Source organism: Durio zibethinus, chromosome 16 (genome assembly GCF_047325235.1).
Source record: "Durio zibethinus cultivar Kanyao isolate XHJ-2024 chromosome 16, ASM4732523v1, whole genome shotgun sequence".
In the NCBI taxonomy this organism is placed as follows: domain Eukaryota; kingdom Viridiplantae; phylum Streptophyta; class Magnoliopsida; order Malvales; family Malvaceae; genus Durio; species Durio zibethinus.
The window spans coordinates 6,110,548-6,123,806 of record NC_143177.1 but is presented as its reverse complement, the minus strand read 5'-3'; the positions used below and the strand labels follow the sequence as shown (position 1 = coordinate 6,123,806).

Here is a 13,259-nt window from a genome sequence, read left to right as displayed (position 1 = left end):
AAAATTTACATATATTAAATACATATTGAATAGGTATTAAATTGTTTTTTATTTTTTTAATATGTAAGTATTTTTTTATATTATTAATATACGAAATTTATCAAGTTGTAAATGATAGATAGTTTATAATTATTTATTATTTTAGTTGATTTTTGTATATATTTATATTAGTTATGTCTATTCATGTATATTTGTATTAGTTATATCTATTTATGTATATTTATATTATTCGTATTTATTCGTGTCATATTTAAACAAATTAATTATACATATTTTAATCATATCGTATAACGTATAACATATATAATAAATATATTATATTCATATTTAAATTTTAAATATATTTTATAATTTGAATCGTATTCATATTTTAAGAATTCATGTCATTAACATGAAAACAATAATTGTCATACATATATATATATATATATATATATATATAAAGTCATCAGTTGGCTCACCTTTTTCAATTTCTCACTTTGCAAGAGTTTCCATGATTCGGCTGTGACATCAACTTTCTTCCCTTTCCTCTCTATTCAGAAACAAACTCTCTTATATAAATAATAACAGATGATGGGATGGAGATTCAAATTTTTTTGAAAACCTTTCACAAATTAGAAAAAAAAAAAAGGCCATCCACAAATTTAAAGAAATATGTACAGAAAATTAATAATAAAAAAATTAGAAATTGTCTGCAAGTAGTCCATATACTAAACAAAAACATAAATACAAACAAATCCCAGAGATCGCAACCGAAGTTGTGGTGTAGATCCAATCTTTTCCATGCTCCACTTTCAGACTTTCAGTGCAATCAAACAACAACAAGAAACCCCACCAATTCATAAAACGTATTGAGTGTCCCCTTCTGTCCATCTCCGTTCAACTGACCAGAAAAAAAAAAATCCCATTTCTACCAACACTTTGACGAATAAGCCTTATAGCCTGTATCAATTTTCATGCGGTACTATATATCTACGTAATTTTTGGGTTTAATATTTTTTTTCCTTTGCAGTTTTGTTTAATCTTTGAGGGGGAAAAAGAGTGATTGAATTAATGCTAGCTGTGTCACCTTTGGGGAACACAAGTAAAGATGAGAATAAAGGAGAGAAGCAGAATTCCACTATTAGCGCGGAAGAGTTCCCTGATTTCGCTGATGGGAATTTACTTGAGAGTACTGATTTTGACGATCTTTTTGTTGGCATTGACGTCGAAGGTGATGTGTTGCCGGATTTGGAGATAGACCCTGAAATTCTCACGGAATTACCCGCTAGTGGATGCGAAGAACTGGAGATAAACACATCAGTAGAAAAAACTGTTGAGGATGATAATCAAAGGAAAAAGGAAGAAGATAAGGTTTCTAATTCAGGTTCTGGGTTAGTTTCGAGCTCAAGCAAAGGAAAGGAGATTGTTAGCAAAAGAGAGGAACCTAAAGCAGTTAAAACACCTTCCAAAGATGCTGATAAGGGAAGAAAACCATCAGCACAACCAAAGGATAACAATCAAGGAAAGCGAAAAGTGAAGGTAATTACAGAAGTAAGAGTAATTAGGTTTTTGTTGTTGCTAAGGTAACAATCAATGATGGCGGCAGTCTCTCTCTCTCTCTCTCAATTGTTTACCATTCACAGACTTCCAGGAGCACTAGGATATCACGGGAATGATAGGAGTATTTGACTTATCCACAAGAGAGAGCCCTTTGAAAAGCTAATTATTTATACCTTTTTTCTTTTTTCATTTTTCCCTTAGATCTAGCCAGATAAGTTAAAGTGTTTGAGTTGTTCTGTGTCGTTGATTTTGTTCGAAATGGGGGTATTGAACTAGTCATGGCTTACTATCTCTTGAATTGCGTGAAGGTGGATTGGACGCCAGAGTTGCACAGGAGATTCGTGCAAGCAGTGGAGCTGCTTGGGCTGGATAAGGCGGTGCCTTCAAGAATTTTAGAGCATATGGGAATCGATTGTCTCACTCGCCATAACATTGCCAGCCATCTGCAAGTACATAACCATTAATCCCCTTTTTTTTTTTTTTTTTAACTATCGCTGCTCGAAAGGAATTCTTGATAAGAGAGAACAATAATCGGATCGATGCTTCTACCTATAGTTTGTTTCTTTCCTTTTGGAGTAGATTGATAATTATTTTTGTTGATTATTTTTCTACAGAATCTGTTTGGATATGGATTTCATTGTTTAAAATTTTAATCTAAAAGAGGAAAGATCTTTGTATGCATATGTTGTGAAAGAACAAAATTTTCATTTTAAGAGCATATATTGTAAGAATTTACTAGAATCTCACTTTTTCATAACTTAAACATGAACTTCGAAATTAAATGACATCTCACATATTTAATTTATTTTAGCATATATTTTCATAGTAAATAAATTTTTTATAAAGGAAGGGAGATCAGTGGTTTGAAGATGAGTAATTATGTTTCGTTGTGCAGAAATATAGATCTCATCGAAAGCATTTGCTAGCTCGTGAGGCGGCCGCGGAGGGGGCAAGCTGGACCCATAGGAGACAAGTGTACGGTGCTGCTATCCCGGTTGGTGGAGGCAAGAGAGATATGAATCCTTGGCTTGCACCCACTATGGGTTTTCCGCCTATGTCACCCTCACCCATGCACCGCCATCACCACCTCTTTAGGCCTTTGCATGTATGGGGTCATCCCACCGTGGATCAATCCCTAATGCACTTATGGCCTAAACATCTAGCCCGCACACAATTCCCTCCGCCGCAGCCACGGCCTATGTGGGGCCCTTCATCTGCAGACCCCTCGTATTGGCACCATCACCACCAACGTGTAAGCTCTGCTCACCCTTTTCCCCTAGCTGTCTAGCACCTAATTAAAATAAAAATGTTTCTCACTGCCGCTACAAATATGCACCACAAATATGCAAGAGTAAGCTATATAAAAGTTAAATGAGGTGCTTTCTTTGTATCTATCCTGCAAAAAGTGGTAATTTTATTTATTTATTTATTTATTTGTTTGTAGGTGCCAAATGGACTAACCCCAGGAACACCTTGCTTTCCACAAGCAATGGCACCAACGGTAAACCAATCATTCATTACTGTTTTGGAGGCTTCTTAGCTATCGTTATGTATTGGCGTCTGAAATTATCGTATGATGAAGTTTTTTAGGCTTAGTGGATTTAGTGCTTTCCGTGCAGAGATTTGCTGCACCACTGATTCCGGGTTTTCCTCCCTACCATGCCATGTTCAAAGCAGACCCCGACATAGGCGTCGAGGCCGAACAATCAGGTCCTCACCCTCCCATTGACTTCCATCTGGTTAGTGGATTTCACTTTGCTTTAGAGTACATCTTTAATACTAGTGTTACATTAATTAAGATAACATGTACTACAAGCTAACAAAATATCTTAATCCATGAGACAAAAAAATCTTTTTTAATTAATTATCATTTTAGTTATTATTTTAATAAAAATAAAACAAGGCACGCTTCTTTTCTGGCCTTTTCTTTTTTTGTTTTTTTTTTTATGTCTTCATATGTAAGTTCAGATATATTAATTATTTTAAGAAAAGAACCTATAATTAAATATCATAAGGTACAAAATGGTTCCTATGGCTGATAAATAAAAAAGTTAAAAATATCATAGATAGACTACTATTAATTTATAATTATGATTGGCGGTAATATTATCTCATATAACATTTGTGGAGTTTCATATATTAAAAAAAAAAAAAGAAATACATTTATCAATCTTTTGAGCACATGTGCGGAGTTAAACCAACAACATATGAAATAATAATTTGAATGATAAATTTCTTAGATGCATATAAATATGCATGTCATGATCTATATTTGTATATGTTATGGCTTTGGTTAGATTTTTTGTAAGATGGAATAATCTTTATCATGGTATAATGATATTTGACAAAACTTAATTAAAAGCGTGATAATGTTTTATAATAATTAATGTGTTTTGAATCAGTCGAAAGAAAGCATAGATGCAGCTATAGGAGACGTTTTATCAAAACCATGGCTGCCACTTCCTCTTGGACTGAAGCCGCCATCTACCGGTAGTGTTCTGAGAGAGTTGCAACGTCAAGGAGTCCCCAAGATACCACCTTCTTGTGCTTGATTCCATACATATATAGAACAGCCCGGCCGTCTTTACTTTGCTCATTTTCAAGACAATTGTGGAAAAACCCTTAATTCGTCGACAGTACTCAACGTTAGGCTCTTGTAGAAATCTAATATTTCAGAATATTTCTTTTTATTTTTAATTTTCTTGTTTTTCCCACTAAATTATTATAGTACAACTTGGTCGTTCTTGTTCCCTTGCGAGAACAATTTTTTTTTAATGGTTTTATGAATGAGATAATAATAATAATAATAATAAAAAAAAAAAAAAAAAAAAAACTCATCTTCGTGAGTATTTTAATTAAGATACTTATAAAAGTATTACATATTTTAATTTTTTACATTGAATACATTTTATTTTTTATATAATATAGAATGCACTTTCTTTTATTTTTGAGGCATAATATGTATGTACGTGTAGATTTAATGCTTTGACTATAAACACGACAATATTGATTTATAAATTAGGAACAAGACATAAATATTTAATCATAATAATTCTTTAATTTAATTATTAATTTTTAATTAATCGTATTATTTAATAATATGTTTAAGAGAGGAAATTCTACTGTTAAGATTCAGAAAACAATCTTTTACTTAATGATTGAGGAAGAAATTTTACTAACTATTGAGCTATTATAAATTATAACTATATTTTAACTTATAACTTAATTCAATTAATTTTTATAATTACGAAATTGATGATTTTTTATAAGTTTATTATTCCAATTGTAATATCTATAATTTTTATTTTTAAATTGTGATATTTTTTATAAAAAAAAAAGAAATAAAGAAAATAACTCATTCCATCTTAAAACATATAGCATTGATGGATAATATTATTGAATTTAATGAATTTAATCTATCAAAAAGAAATCTGTTTCTTCTCCAAAATAATAACAACGTTGTTTGCAAATGCAAGGTGCATCAAACTACATACAGAAGATTCTGAAAAAAAAAAAAAACACTATCGACAAAAGTTAGTGACTAATCTCTGGCATACATTTTTATTGGACCACAATTCAGTGAGACGTCAACTCTGGTCAATTATGGATCATATTGGCTGCTGATGGTCCTATCACTGCGCTTACTGTCGTTGTTTATGGCACGATTATCTAGGACTTGCCATTAAACAAAACTGAAGGAATCCAAAACTAGGAGTACTATAGTAAGCTGATAGTGAAAGAGTGACAACCAAGAGAGAGTTAGTTATAGCCACATGATTAAGGGGCCCACCGATGCATGGAAGTACTGTAAAATCCAACGTCTCAGGCCATCGAAGTTGACGTGGCAGACCTTTGACATTGACTCTCTCATCTACAATTATTATTATTATTATTTTTTTTACAAAACAATTATTCATTTCCTGGTGTGAAGAATAACCAAGAAAAAAAAAATTTTTCGCTCCAGAGAAGTGAATGAAAAACTCCGAAAGGAATTTCCTATATTTACAAATGTCCAAATATTAAGACATTTTCAAACCCCGACTAATGCAGTAATCAATTATTTCCTGTTTGGTAGTCAGTTCTTTCTGTTCATTTCTCCTATCAAGATCTAGGGGGTAATATATGGATAATTTTACATGGTTTAGCCATTCATTCTCTGATACCATTCTTTCTTCAGAACTACTTGTTGCGTTTTAATTAAAATTTTTTATTTATTTTTCCTTTAATTTATTCCAATTTGTAAGAAATATTTTAATTAATTCATTAATAGTTATTATTTTATGGTAAAATTTAAAAACTCTAAAATGATATTAGATGAATGCTATTTGTGAATTTAAATAAATATATTTTAATAAAATATCTGTCAATCTCTTAATATCATTTGTTGAATTAAAAAATTTCAGCTTCAATATAAAAAGTAATTTTTTTTGCTAATTTTTTTATTAAAAATAAAAAAATAACATTTCCGATGAGCATCTCATTCTTATCCAAAAGTTTATACCTAAAACTTTTTTATTTAACAAAGCAGATTATTGGAATTTAACATATTCTTTATGTTTGTCCCTAATTAATGAGTAATTTGTATGTGTAATAAATTTTCTAATATATATAGTTTTCTTCAATTTTTTATTGAGTTAATAATACATTTAATACTATGTTCAAGTTCATTAAAAAATATATGACAAATCCAAAAATAAATTAACGTGTGATCTTTTATATATGGGTAAGAATTATAGGTGAAGTTTATTAATTAAAAATCCAATAAAATTAAAATCGCACAACTAAGAAAAATCCATTTTAAAACCTTCTCCTAACTAGCGTTGAGTAAAAACAAAATATAATCGATCGGATTCAAATCGATACAATTTTAAATTTGAGCTTGAGTTTAATTTTTAATTCAAAGCTCAAAATTCGGTTCAAATTTGATTGAATTTTAATTTTTTTTTGTTCAAATTTAGCCTGAGATAAAAATCAAGTTACTCGAGCTTACTCAATTAGATTCGATTAACATATAAAAATAAATTCGATTATTTGTATTCGAGCTCGAATTCGAAATATTTTATCAATTAAAATAATTAAAAGACATTAAAAATAAAAATTTAATCAAGCTCACAAGAAACTTGAGTCGGATATAAAAATACTTGAACTCGGTTTAATCAATAAATCAAGTTACTCGAACTTGAACTTGAGCTTGACTCGATAATAACTGAATCGAATTAAAGTTTTATTCGAATCGAACACTTATAATTTACGAGTACTAATATATCATTTACAATCCTAGAGTCAATCATTTACAATCCTAGAGTCAATAATGTTTACACATGCAACAATTTATTAAATTCATTAAAAAACTGAATAATGTGTACAAAACAAAGTGGAAAAAAAAAAAAAAGCTATGGCACTAGTTAAATAAAATTAGGTTCCAACATTTTTTACTCTTGAATCAATAAGGTTCCATTTGATAAATAGTTTAGTTTTTTTTTAATAACAAATAAATGAAAAAATTTTTAAACGGAAAACAATGTACCTATACTAGATGGTACCGAATTAAAATCTGACGTCTAAAAAAAAATTTTGGATTGGCTTTTTGGTTTCACTAGTTAAGGTGGGAAAATATTTTCAAGACGGAAGTGTATGCAATTTTTAACGATCTACAATTGTGCGTTGATGTAGGTCTTTCTTTTTGGAATAGGAGTCTCTCATGTCAGTCCATAAAGTAACCAGTGAGCTTCAATTGAAAGATTGTCTCTATAGGGAACTATTTATTTGTCAGAAGTTGTTCGCAAGAGATTGGCATTATGAGATAAGTTATTTTTTGTTTAAATTTTCTTGACAATATAACACACGATGATGGCTTCGAATTAGTGAATTTGCATAAGCCTCCTAATGCTTTATTTAAACTTCTATTATAAGGCCAAAATCCTGTCTTGGTTAATTAAACGATTTTAACCGCTCTTTGGAGGTAAAAAATCTACAGTCCAAAGATAGAGGGCCACACTGAAATTATGTTTGGCATAGCGGGGCAGTGTGATGAGTTGATTTTCCATTGCACTGGAACTTTATTTTTTCACTGGACACTACCCCCTCCAGTGAAAATATTTTTGCCCCATTGCAGCTCTCTTTTTTAATATTATCCCAATTTTTTTCATATTTTCTTCTTCTTTTACCCTTAAAATTATAATAATGAACAAATATATCTTTACTTTTATATATCTTTACACTTATAGACAAATATATTATTATTAATTTTTAACAAATTTATGATTTGATAAAAAATAATTTTATTAATTTTTAATTATTTGTTAAATTTATAAATATCAAGTATATTATAAAATTTATTAATATAATTTTAATATACCGTACTTAATAATAATTTTTTATTTTTATTATATTTTACTTCACGTTATCACTACTTTTATATTTAAACACATATCCTATTACATTTTATCATTGATTTTAATCATATCACTATAATAACTAATATCATCTTTAATGTTATTTTTAATTTCACCCCAATCAATTTGACATTTTATCCAAATTGACCCATAGTTTGGGGCAAATATCCCATAGATGAGTCAAGCCCACTACGAGGACGGAGTTTGAGATCATATATATTGTCCATCTTATTCTTGGGAAGATTGTTCAAGGGCTAGACAGACAGCAAACATTAGGCCCGATCGCATAGAGTGTTCCAAACATTTGTTTTTTTAACTAATCATCCAAATATCTAATTTGCTTAACCTTTGTCACAGCAGAGAGTAAAAAATTATATATATAGCTTGATCATGAAGCTAAACCTAAATATTAATTTTCAGTGACTCTTAACTGATGCCTCAAAAAATGTGATTGATGATTTAAAGGGATAAACATTGAGCCGTGTAAGAGGAAGTTTCATGCATGTGCAATCCAAATGACATATATAAATGTGTGGTAAGTTAGGCAAAGCAAAGGATTCAAACGACATTACTCTTTAATGCGTTTGCAAATAGAGAACGCTAGCCGAATTCTGGAAAATTAGTTGCTTTGATTCTTCAGGGGATTAACTATCAAGAAAGCAAAGGAATGTCAATATCCATCGCCAGAGGAACATTTGAACTTATCAAACATAATATAGTTTCTCTTTGTTTTTCTTTCTTGTAGATAGCTAACTTAACTGATAGGACCCCATTTTCATTTTCCCGCTACCCTTTGATGAAATCAAAACAGAGAAAAACAAAGATCCCGCTATTCGGTTAAAATTGATTTTTTTTTTTCCAAATTGAGTTGACTTTTATTTGTACAAAAGCAGTTCCTCACAGCCGAAGTGGCGGCCGGACAGCTGTAAATCAATATAAAACAGAAGCCATTGAAAAGCAATAGTTCTGGGAAAGCTTTCGGGTTTGGGAAATGCTGAAATTTTTTTGGTGGGCACCTAGAGAAACAATTACAGGGCATCAAAGATCACCCAGCAAGATTAGCCAAACCCAATTTCCGTAGGCTTTTAGGTGAAAGGAAATTCAGAATCGTGAGGGAAGAGCCAAAGATTTTTGGGTGGTTTCAGAGGCAATTTCAGGATACACAAGGATTTACAGGAATTAAGCAGAACCAAAGAAGCAAACAAGCAGGAAGCAATAAGCAAGTTCAAGCAGAAAGCCGAAGCAGTTTTTTAGCAAATCACCAGCAGAGGATCAAACAAGCCAACAAGCAATAAACAGAGAAACTCCAGAAAATTCAATACCCAGCGGCAAGAACCCAAACTCGAAAAAGAGAGCAAAGCAAGCCTCAACAGAGACAACCAATTCAGCAAAAACCCAACTAACTCAGAAAACCAAACCCACAGAACCCGAAAGTCAGCAATCAGAAATCACTAAACCGATACCCAAAAATCCAAAAAAAAAAAAAAAAGCAATTCATCAGCAAACAATCACAACACCAAAATTGAGAACTTGTCACCGAGGAACAAAAAACAGCAATCCGACTACAGCAATTACACAGAACAGGAGTCAGTTTGGGAAGAAAAGGAAATAAGGGGTGGAATCACTCGGTTTCTCAGATGGGTGCTGGGCAATTTCTGAATTGGGCTACCGGTATTCTGGTGTTTTGAAGAGGAAGCGGTCAGTGGGTTCTTGGTTGAAGGTTTCGTGCAGAAAAGGAAACGAGGAACAAAGAGACAGTGGACGGCAACAGTGAAATTCGCCGAGGTCTGTGTTACTGCTGGATTTGGATTTGTTTGGGTGTTCTTGAAAAATCTGGTGACTTTTGGGACAAGAGGAAGGAACCAAATGCAAAGACAAGAAGAAATTTCATTTTTTAGCTTGGAAGAAGCTTTATGATAAGTCCCAAAACACTGTCGTTTGAGAGAAAAGAAGAAGAATTGGAGCTGACTGCGCGACCCGCTACAGAACCTGGGCAGGTACCGTTTTTGGTCCGACCCATTTGATGTTTGACTTTAACCAGATTCTTTAACTTCGTTATTTTCTCGCTTTTATCAGATTTTTGCATTGGTTATTTTTTTTCGTTATTTTTGAATGATATTTATTCGCATTATTTATTTTTGTATGTTTTGATTTTAATTTGTATGATTTTTTTGTGAAACTTTTGCATGAATAATATATTTTGCATTTTTTTTTAATTAATTTAGTGATTTTTAATGATTAATTATTTTTTGCATCATTAATTATTATTTATATGGTTAATTATTATTTACATAATTAATTATTATTTGTATAATTAATATTATATTTACATGATTATATATTTTTTAATAAATTTAGTGTTTTTTAATGATTAATTATTATTTACATTATTAATTATTATTTATATGATTAATTATTATTTGTATAATTAATATTATATTTACATGATTATATATTATCTTTGCGTGATTAATATTATATTTGTTTGATTATATATTATATTTGCATGATTATTTATTATTTGCATAGTAATATACACTTTTGTATTTTTTATGGTATAATTTTATATTTATTACATGATATGATTTTATATTGCATAGTTTAGGTATGAATTTAATTTATTGTATGATGTCTTAACATGATTTTTTGTTTTTTTTTATTGGTATAATATTTATGATATTCGCATGATTACATTATTACATAATATTTTTTATAAAATTTTTGTATGACAATGTTACTTAAATAAATAAAATTATTAAACTTGATAAAATTAATTTTGATTAAGGTTTAGGTAAGATAGTATATAATTAATTTAGTATTAATTTTGAACATAAACGAGGCTAATATTTTATTTGTATGTAATTGACTCTTGAATTTTAATTTTATTAATGTAAATTATCTTATTTGCATGTACATGTAACTGAGTACTAAGCTTTAATTTTATTAATGTAAATTAAAATTTATTTTTTTTAGATATTCTTAATTCACATTTAAAATCATTAAAAATATTTATTTAAATGATTAATTATATTTAAATAAAAAATATATTAATAACAATTTTATAATTTTTATATCTAATTAATAGATTATCTTACCATAAACGTCGTGACAGGCACTTTCTGTTGATGAGATTAAAGGTGTCTCGCTCGTTTGATATTCCAAGGAATGTCATCATTATTTTCTTCTGCATTTCTTGAATTTTGCTTTCCTCAACCAACCCATAATTGCCGGCTCATCAACACAGCAACAAAGTCTATAAAAGAAACTTGATAACTGATGGCGGGTTCCTTTCGCAAACTACGTTGCTTTTTTCTTCTTTCTGGTGCCCGAGAGTGCAAGTTCTTTAGCAAGACCTTCCACTCTGGGGACAAAATTTATCCTCTAGAGGATCCTAAGTCAACGCCAGCACCAGGGCCCGTTAACTCGGAGAGCAAATTAGATCCTATGGCCATTATGGTCTGGGCTCTGGCATGTCCTCCCAGCAATCAACACTCCACCACTTCTACCGCTTTTAAAAATGTTCTTTTGGCTGAGGAACTGCTGATGAAAAATATGAGACGGGCTGTGAGAAGAAAAACTACAACAACAATGGTTACAGCACGAGCAATTATAACAACAATATTGGTTACACCAGCAACAGCAACAACAATGGCTACTCAAAGCAGCTATAAAACCAATAGCTACAGAAGCAGCTACAACAACAATGTCTATGAGATTGAGAGACAAGGAATGAGTGACACCAGATTTGTGGAAGGTGGTAAGTACTATATGATGTGAAGAATTAGAATTATCTATTAAAAATGAAGGTTACTAGGGAAATACAGAGAACTGCAATGAGTTCCAAGTCCATGGAAGAGTTCCAGAACAAGGAAGAGTACCAGGAGAGGCGAGAAGAGGATGAACCCTAGATATAGGTCATGACACATGAATGAAAAAAGAAAAAGGAACTTTGGAAGTGGACATATTTAAAGAATAAGTTATGGTTTCATCTTTCTATTTTCTAGTCTCACTTGTGTTTGCACATAAAAAAGAATTGAAGATTATACAGTTTCAACATATTGGACTTAATTATATTCCTTGAAGGGCCAAGTCTTATGTTGCTGTCCTGATTCAAATCAACATAATCAATTGGGTTTGCTAAAATAGCAGAATTCAAATGAACCCCAAAATTTATCATGTTATTCTGAAAAACGATATTATACAATTGATCAAAAGTTAGCCACAAAAGCAATGAAAATAACAAGGAAGAAAAAGAAACCATATGAATACTGCTAGTAAAGCAGCTCCTCTTTTTAACGAGTTTAAAAGACGAGGTATATTCGATTAATTCCTATTGAACTTCTTTAACGGGCCATGCTTGATTTCAAGTGTAAAAGTAATGCTCAAAAACTGAATTAAATCAATATTAAAATTAATATTAAAAGCCTTAGGACACTCTTTAGGTTAATTAATATTTTATTTATAGCAATAATTTTATATTAAATACAATCTTTTATAATTTTATGGATTATTTTCAATGCATTGGATGAAAATGTTATTATAAAAAACTTTTTATAAAAAAATAAGTTAACTATTCTAAAGAAAAAGTTATAAATATGGAAAGCAATAAATACTCTATATTTTTGCATTTATATAAAAAAAAATAATTGGAGCATTTTTTAAAAAATTATAATTACGACCTTGTACAAAAAAAATTGGATCAGGTTGGAGAACCTAATTATTTTTGTTGGGCCTGATTTGTCCCAAGGCTGATCCAATGTGTCCATCCAAGTATTCGAAATGAAACTTTGCGTTTAAAAGAAATAAACAATTTAAAATAGGGTTAATACAAAAATGACTTCTGTACCAAGGTTATTAATACCATCATATCGCATAATGTTTTGAATTTTTTTAATAAAATTATATGTCATTATTAGTTATTTTGATATTTTATTTTTTATTTTTTCTGTTTAATATAAATATTTATAAATATACTTAGATTTATATAATAATATATTAATAATATACAAAATAAATATACAATATTTTTAAAAACTAAATAAAATAAGTTTAAAAATATAATAAATAAAACCATCAATTTATCATAATATTTTTAAATATTTAATGTGATTATATGATATTTAAATAAATATTTTTTTAATATAAAAATATGTTAAGATAAAACAAAGAGATGAAAAAAAATTAATTTTAGCTTTAGAATTCTTAAATTTTAGAGAGAGAAGATAATTTCTTTTTTGAAAAAAATTAAAATACTTATAAATTTTCATTAAAAATAAAATATAAAAAAAATAAATTATAATTAAAAAAAATAACCAAACTGTT

The 13,259-nt window shown here is 29.7% G+C and overlaps 1 protein-coding gene and 1 pseudogene across 3 annotated transcripts; both read left to right on the top strand.

Annotated features, from left to right (window-relative positions):
- Positions 1-504: 504 nt before the first annotated feature.
- LOC111298473 (transcription activator GLK1-like) lies at positions 505-4,292 on the top strand. 2 transcript variants are annotated; one of them, XM_089745246.1, is made up of 6 exons: positions 505-1,521; positions 1,851-1,991; positions 2,438-2,794; positions 2,987-3,043; positions 3,162-3,252; positions 3,945-4,292. In XM_089745246.1, exons 1-6 carry the CDS (start codon positions 1,054-1,056, stop codon positions 4,034-4,036), a joined length of 1,206 nt encoding a protein of 401 aa, XP_089601372.1. In that variant the 5' UTR covers positions 505-1,053; the 3' UTR covers positions 4,037-4,292. The 2 variants fall into 2 exon arrangements, with proteins under 2 accessions (XP_089601372.1, XP_022748920.2); XM_022893185.2 differs by having other exon boundaries at positions 511-1,521; positions 3,162-3,281.
- A 4,233-nt stretch (positions 4,293-8,525) lies between these two features.
- Positions 8,526-12,127, top strand: LOC111298474 (uncharacterized; annotated as a pseudogene). Its single transcript, XR_016328606.1, has 2 exons — positions 8,526-9,934; positions 11,050-12,127. The product of XR_016328606.1 is annotated as an uncharacterized LOC111298474 (transcript).
- The last annotated feature ends 1,132 nt before the right edge of the window (positions 12,128-13,259 follow it).

Coding starts and splice junctions, on each gene's coding strand:
- LOC111298473 (XM_022893185.2), top strand. CDS start 1,054: ATGCTAGCTGTGTCACCTTTGGGGAACACAAGTAAAGATGAGAATAAA. Junction 1,992..2,437: donor ACATTGCCAGCCATCTGCAA/GTACATAACCAT, acceptor TTCGTTGTGCAG/AAATATAGATCTCATCGAAA. Junction 2,795..2,986: donor GGCACCATCACCACCAACGT/GTAAGCTCTGCT, acceptor ATTTGTTTGTAG/GTGCCAAATGGACTAACCCC.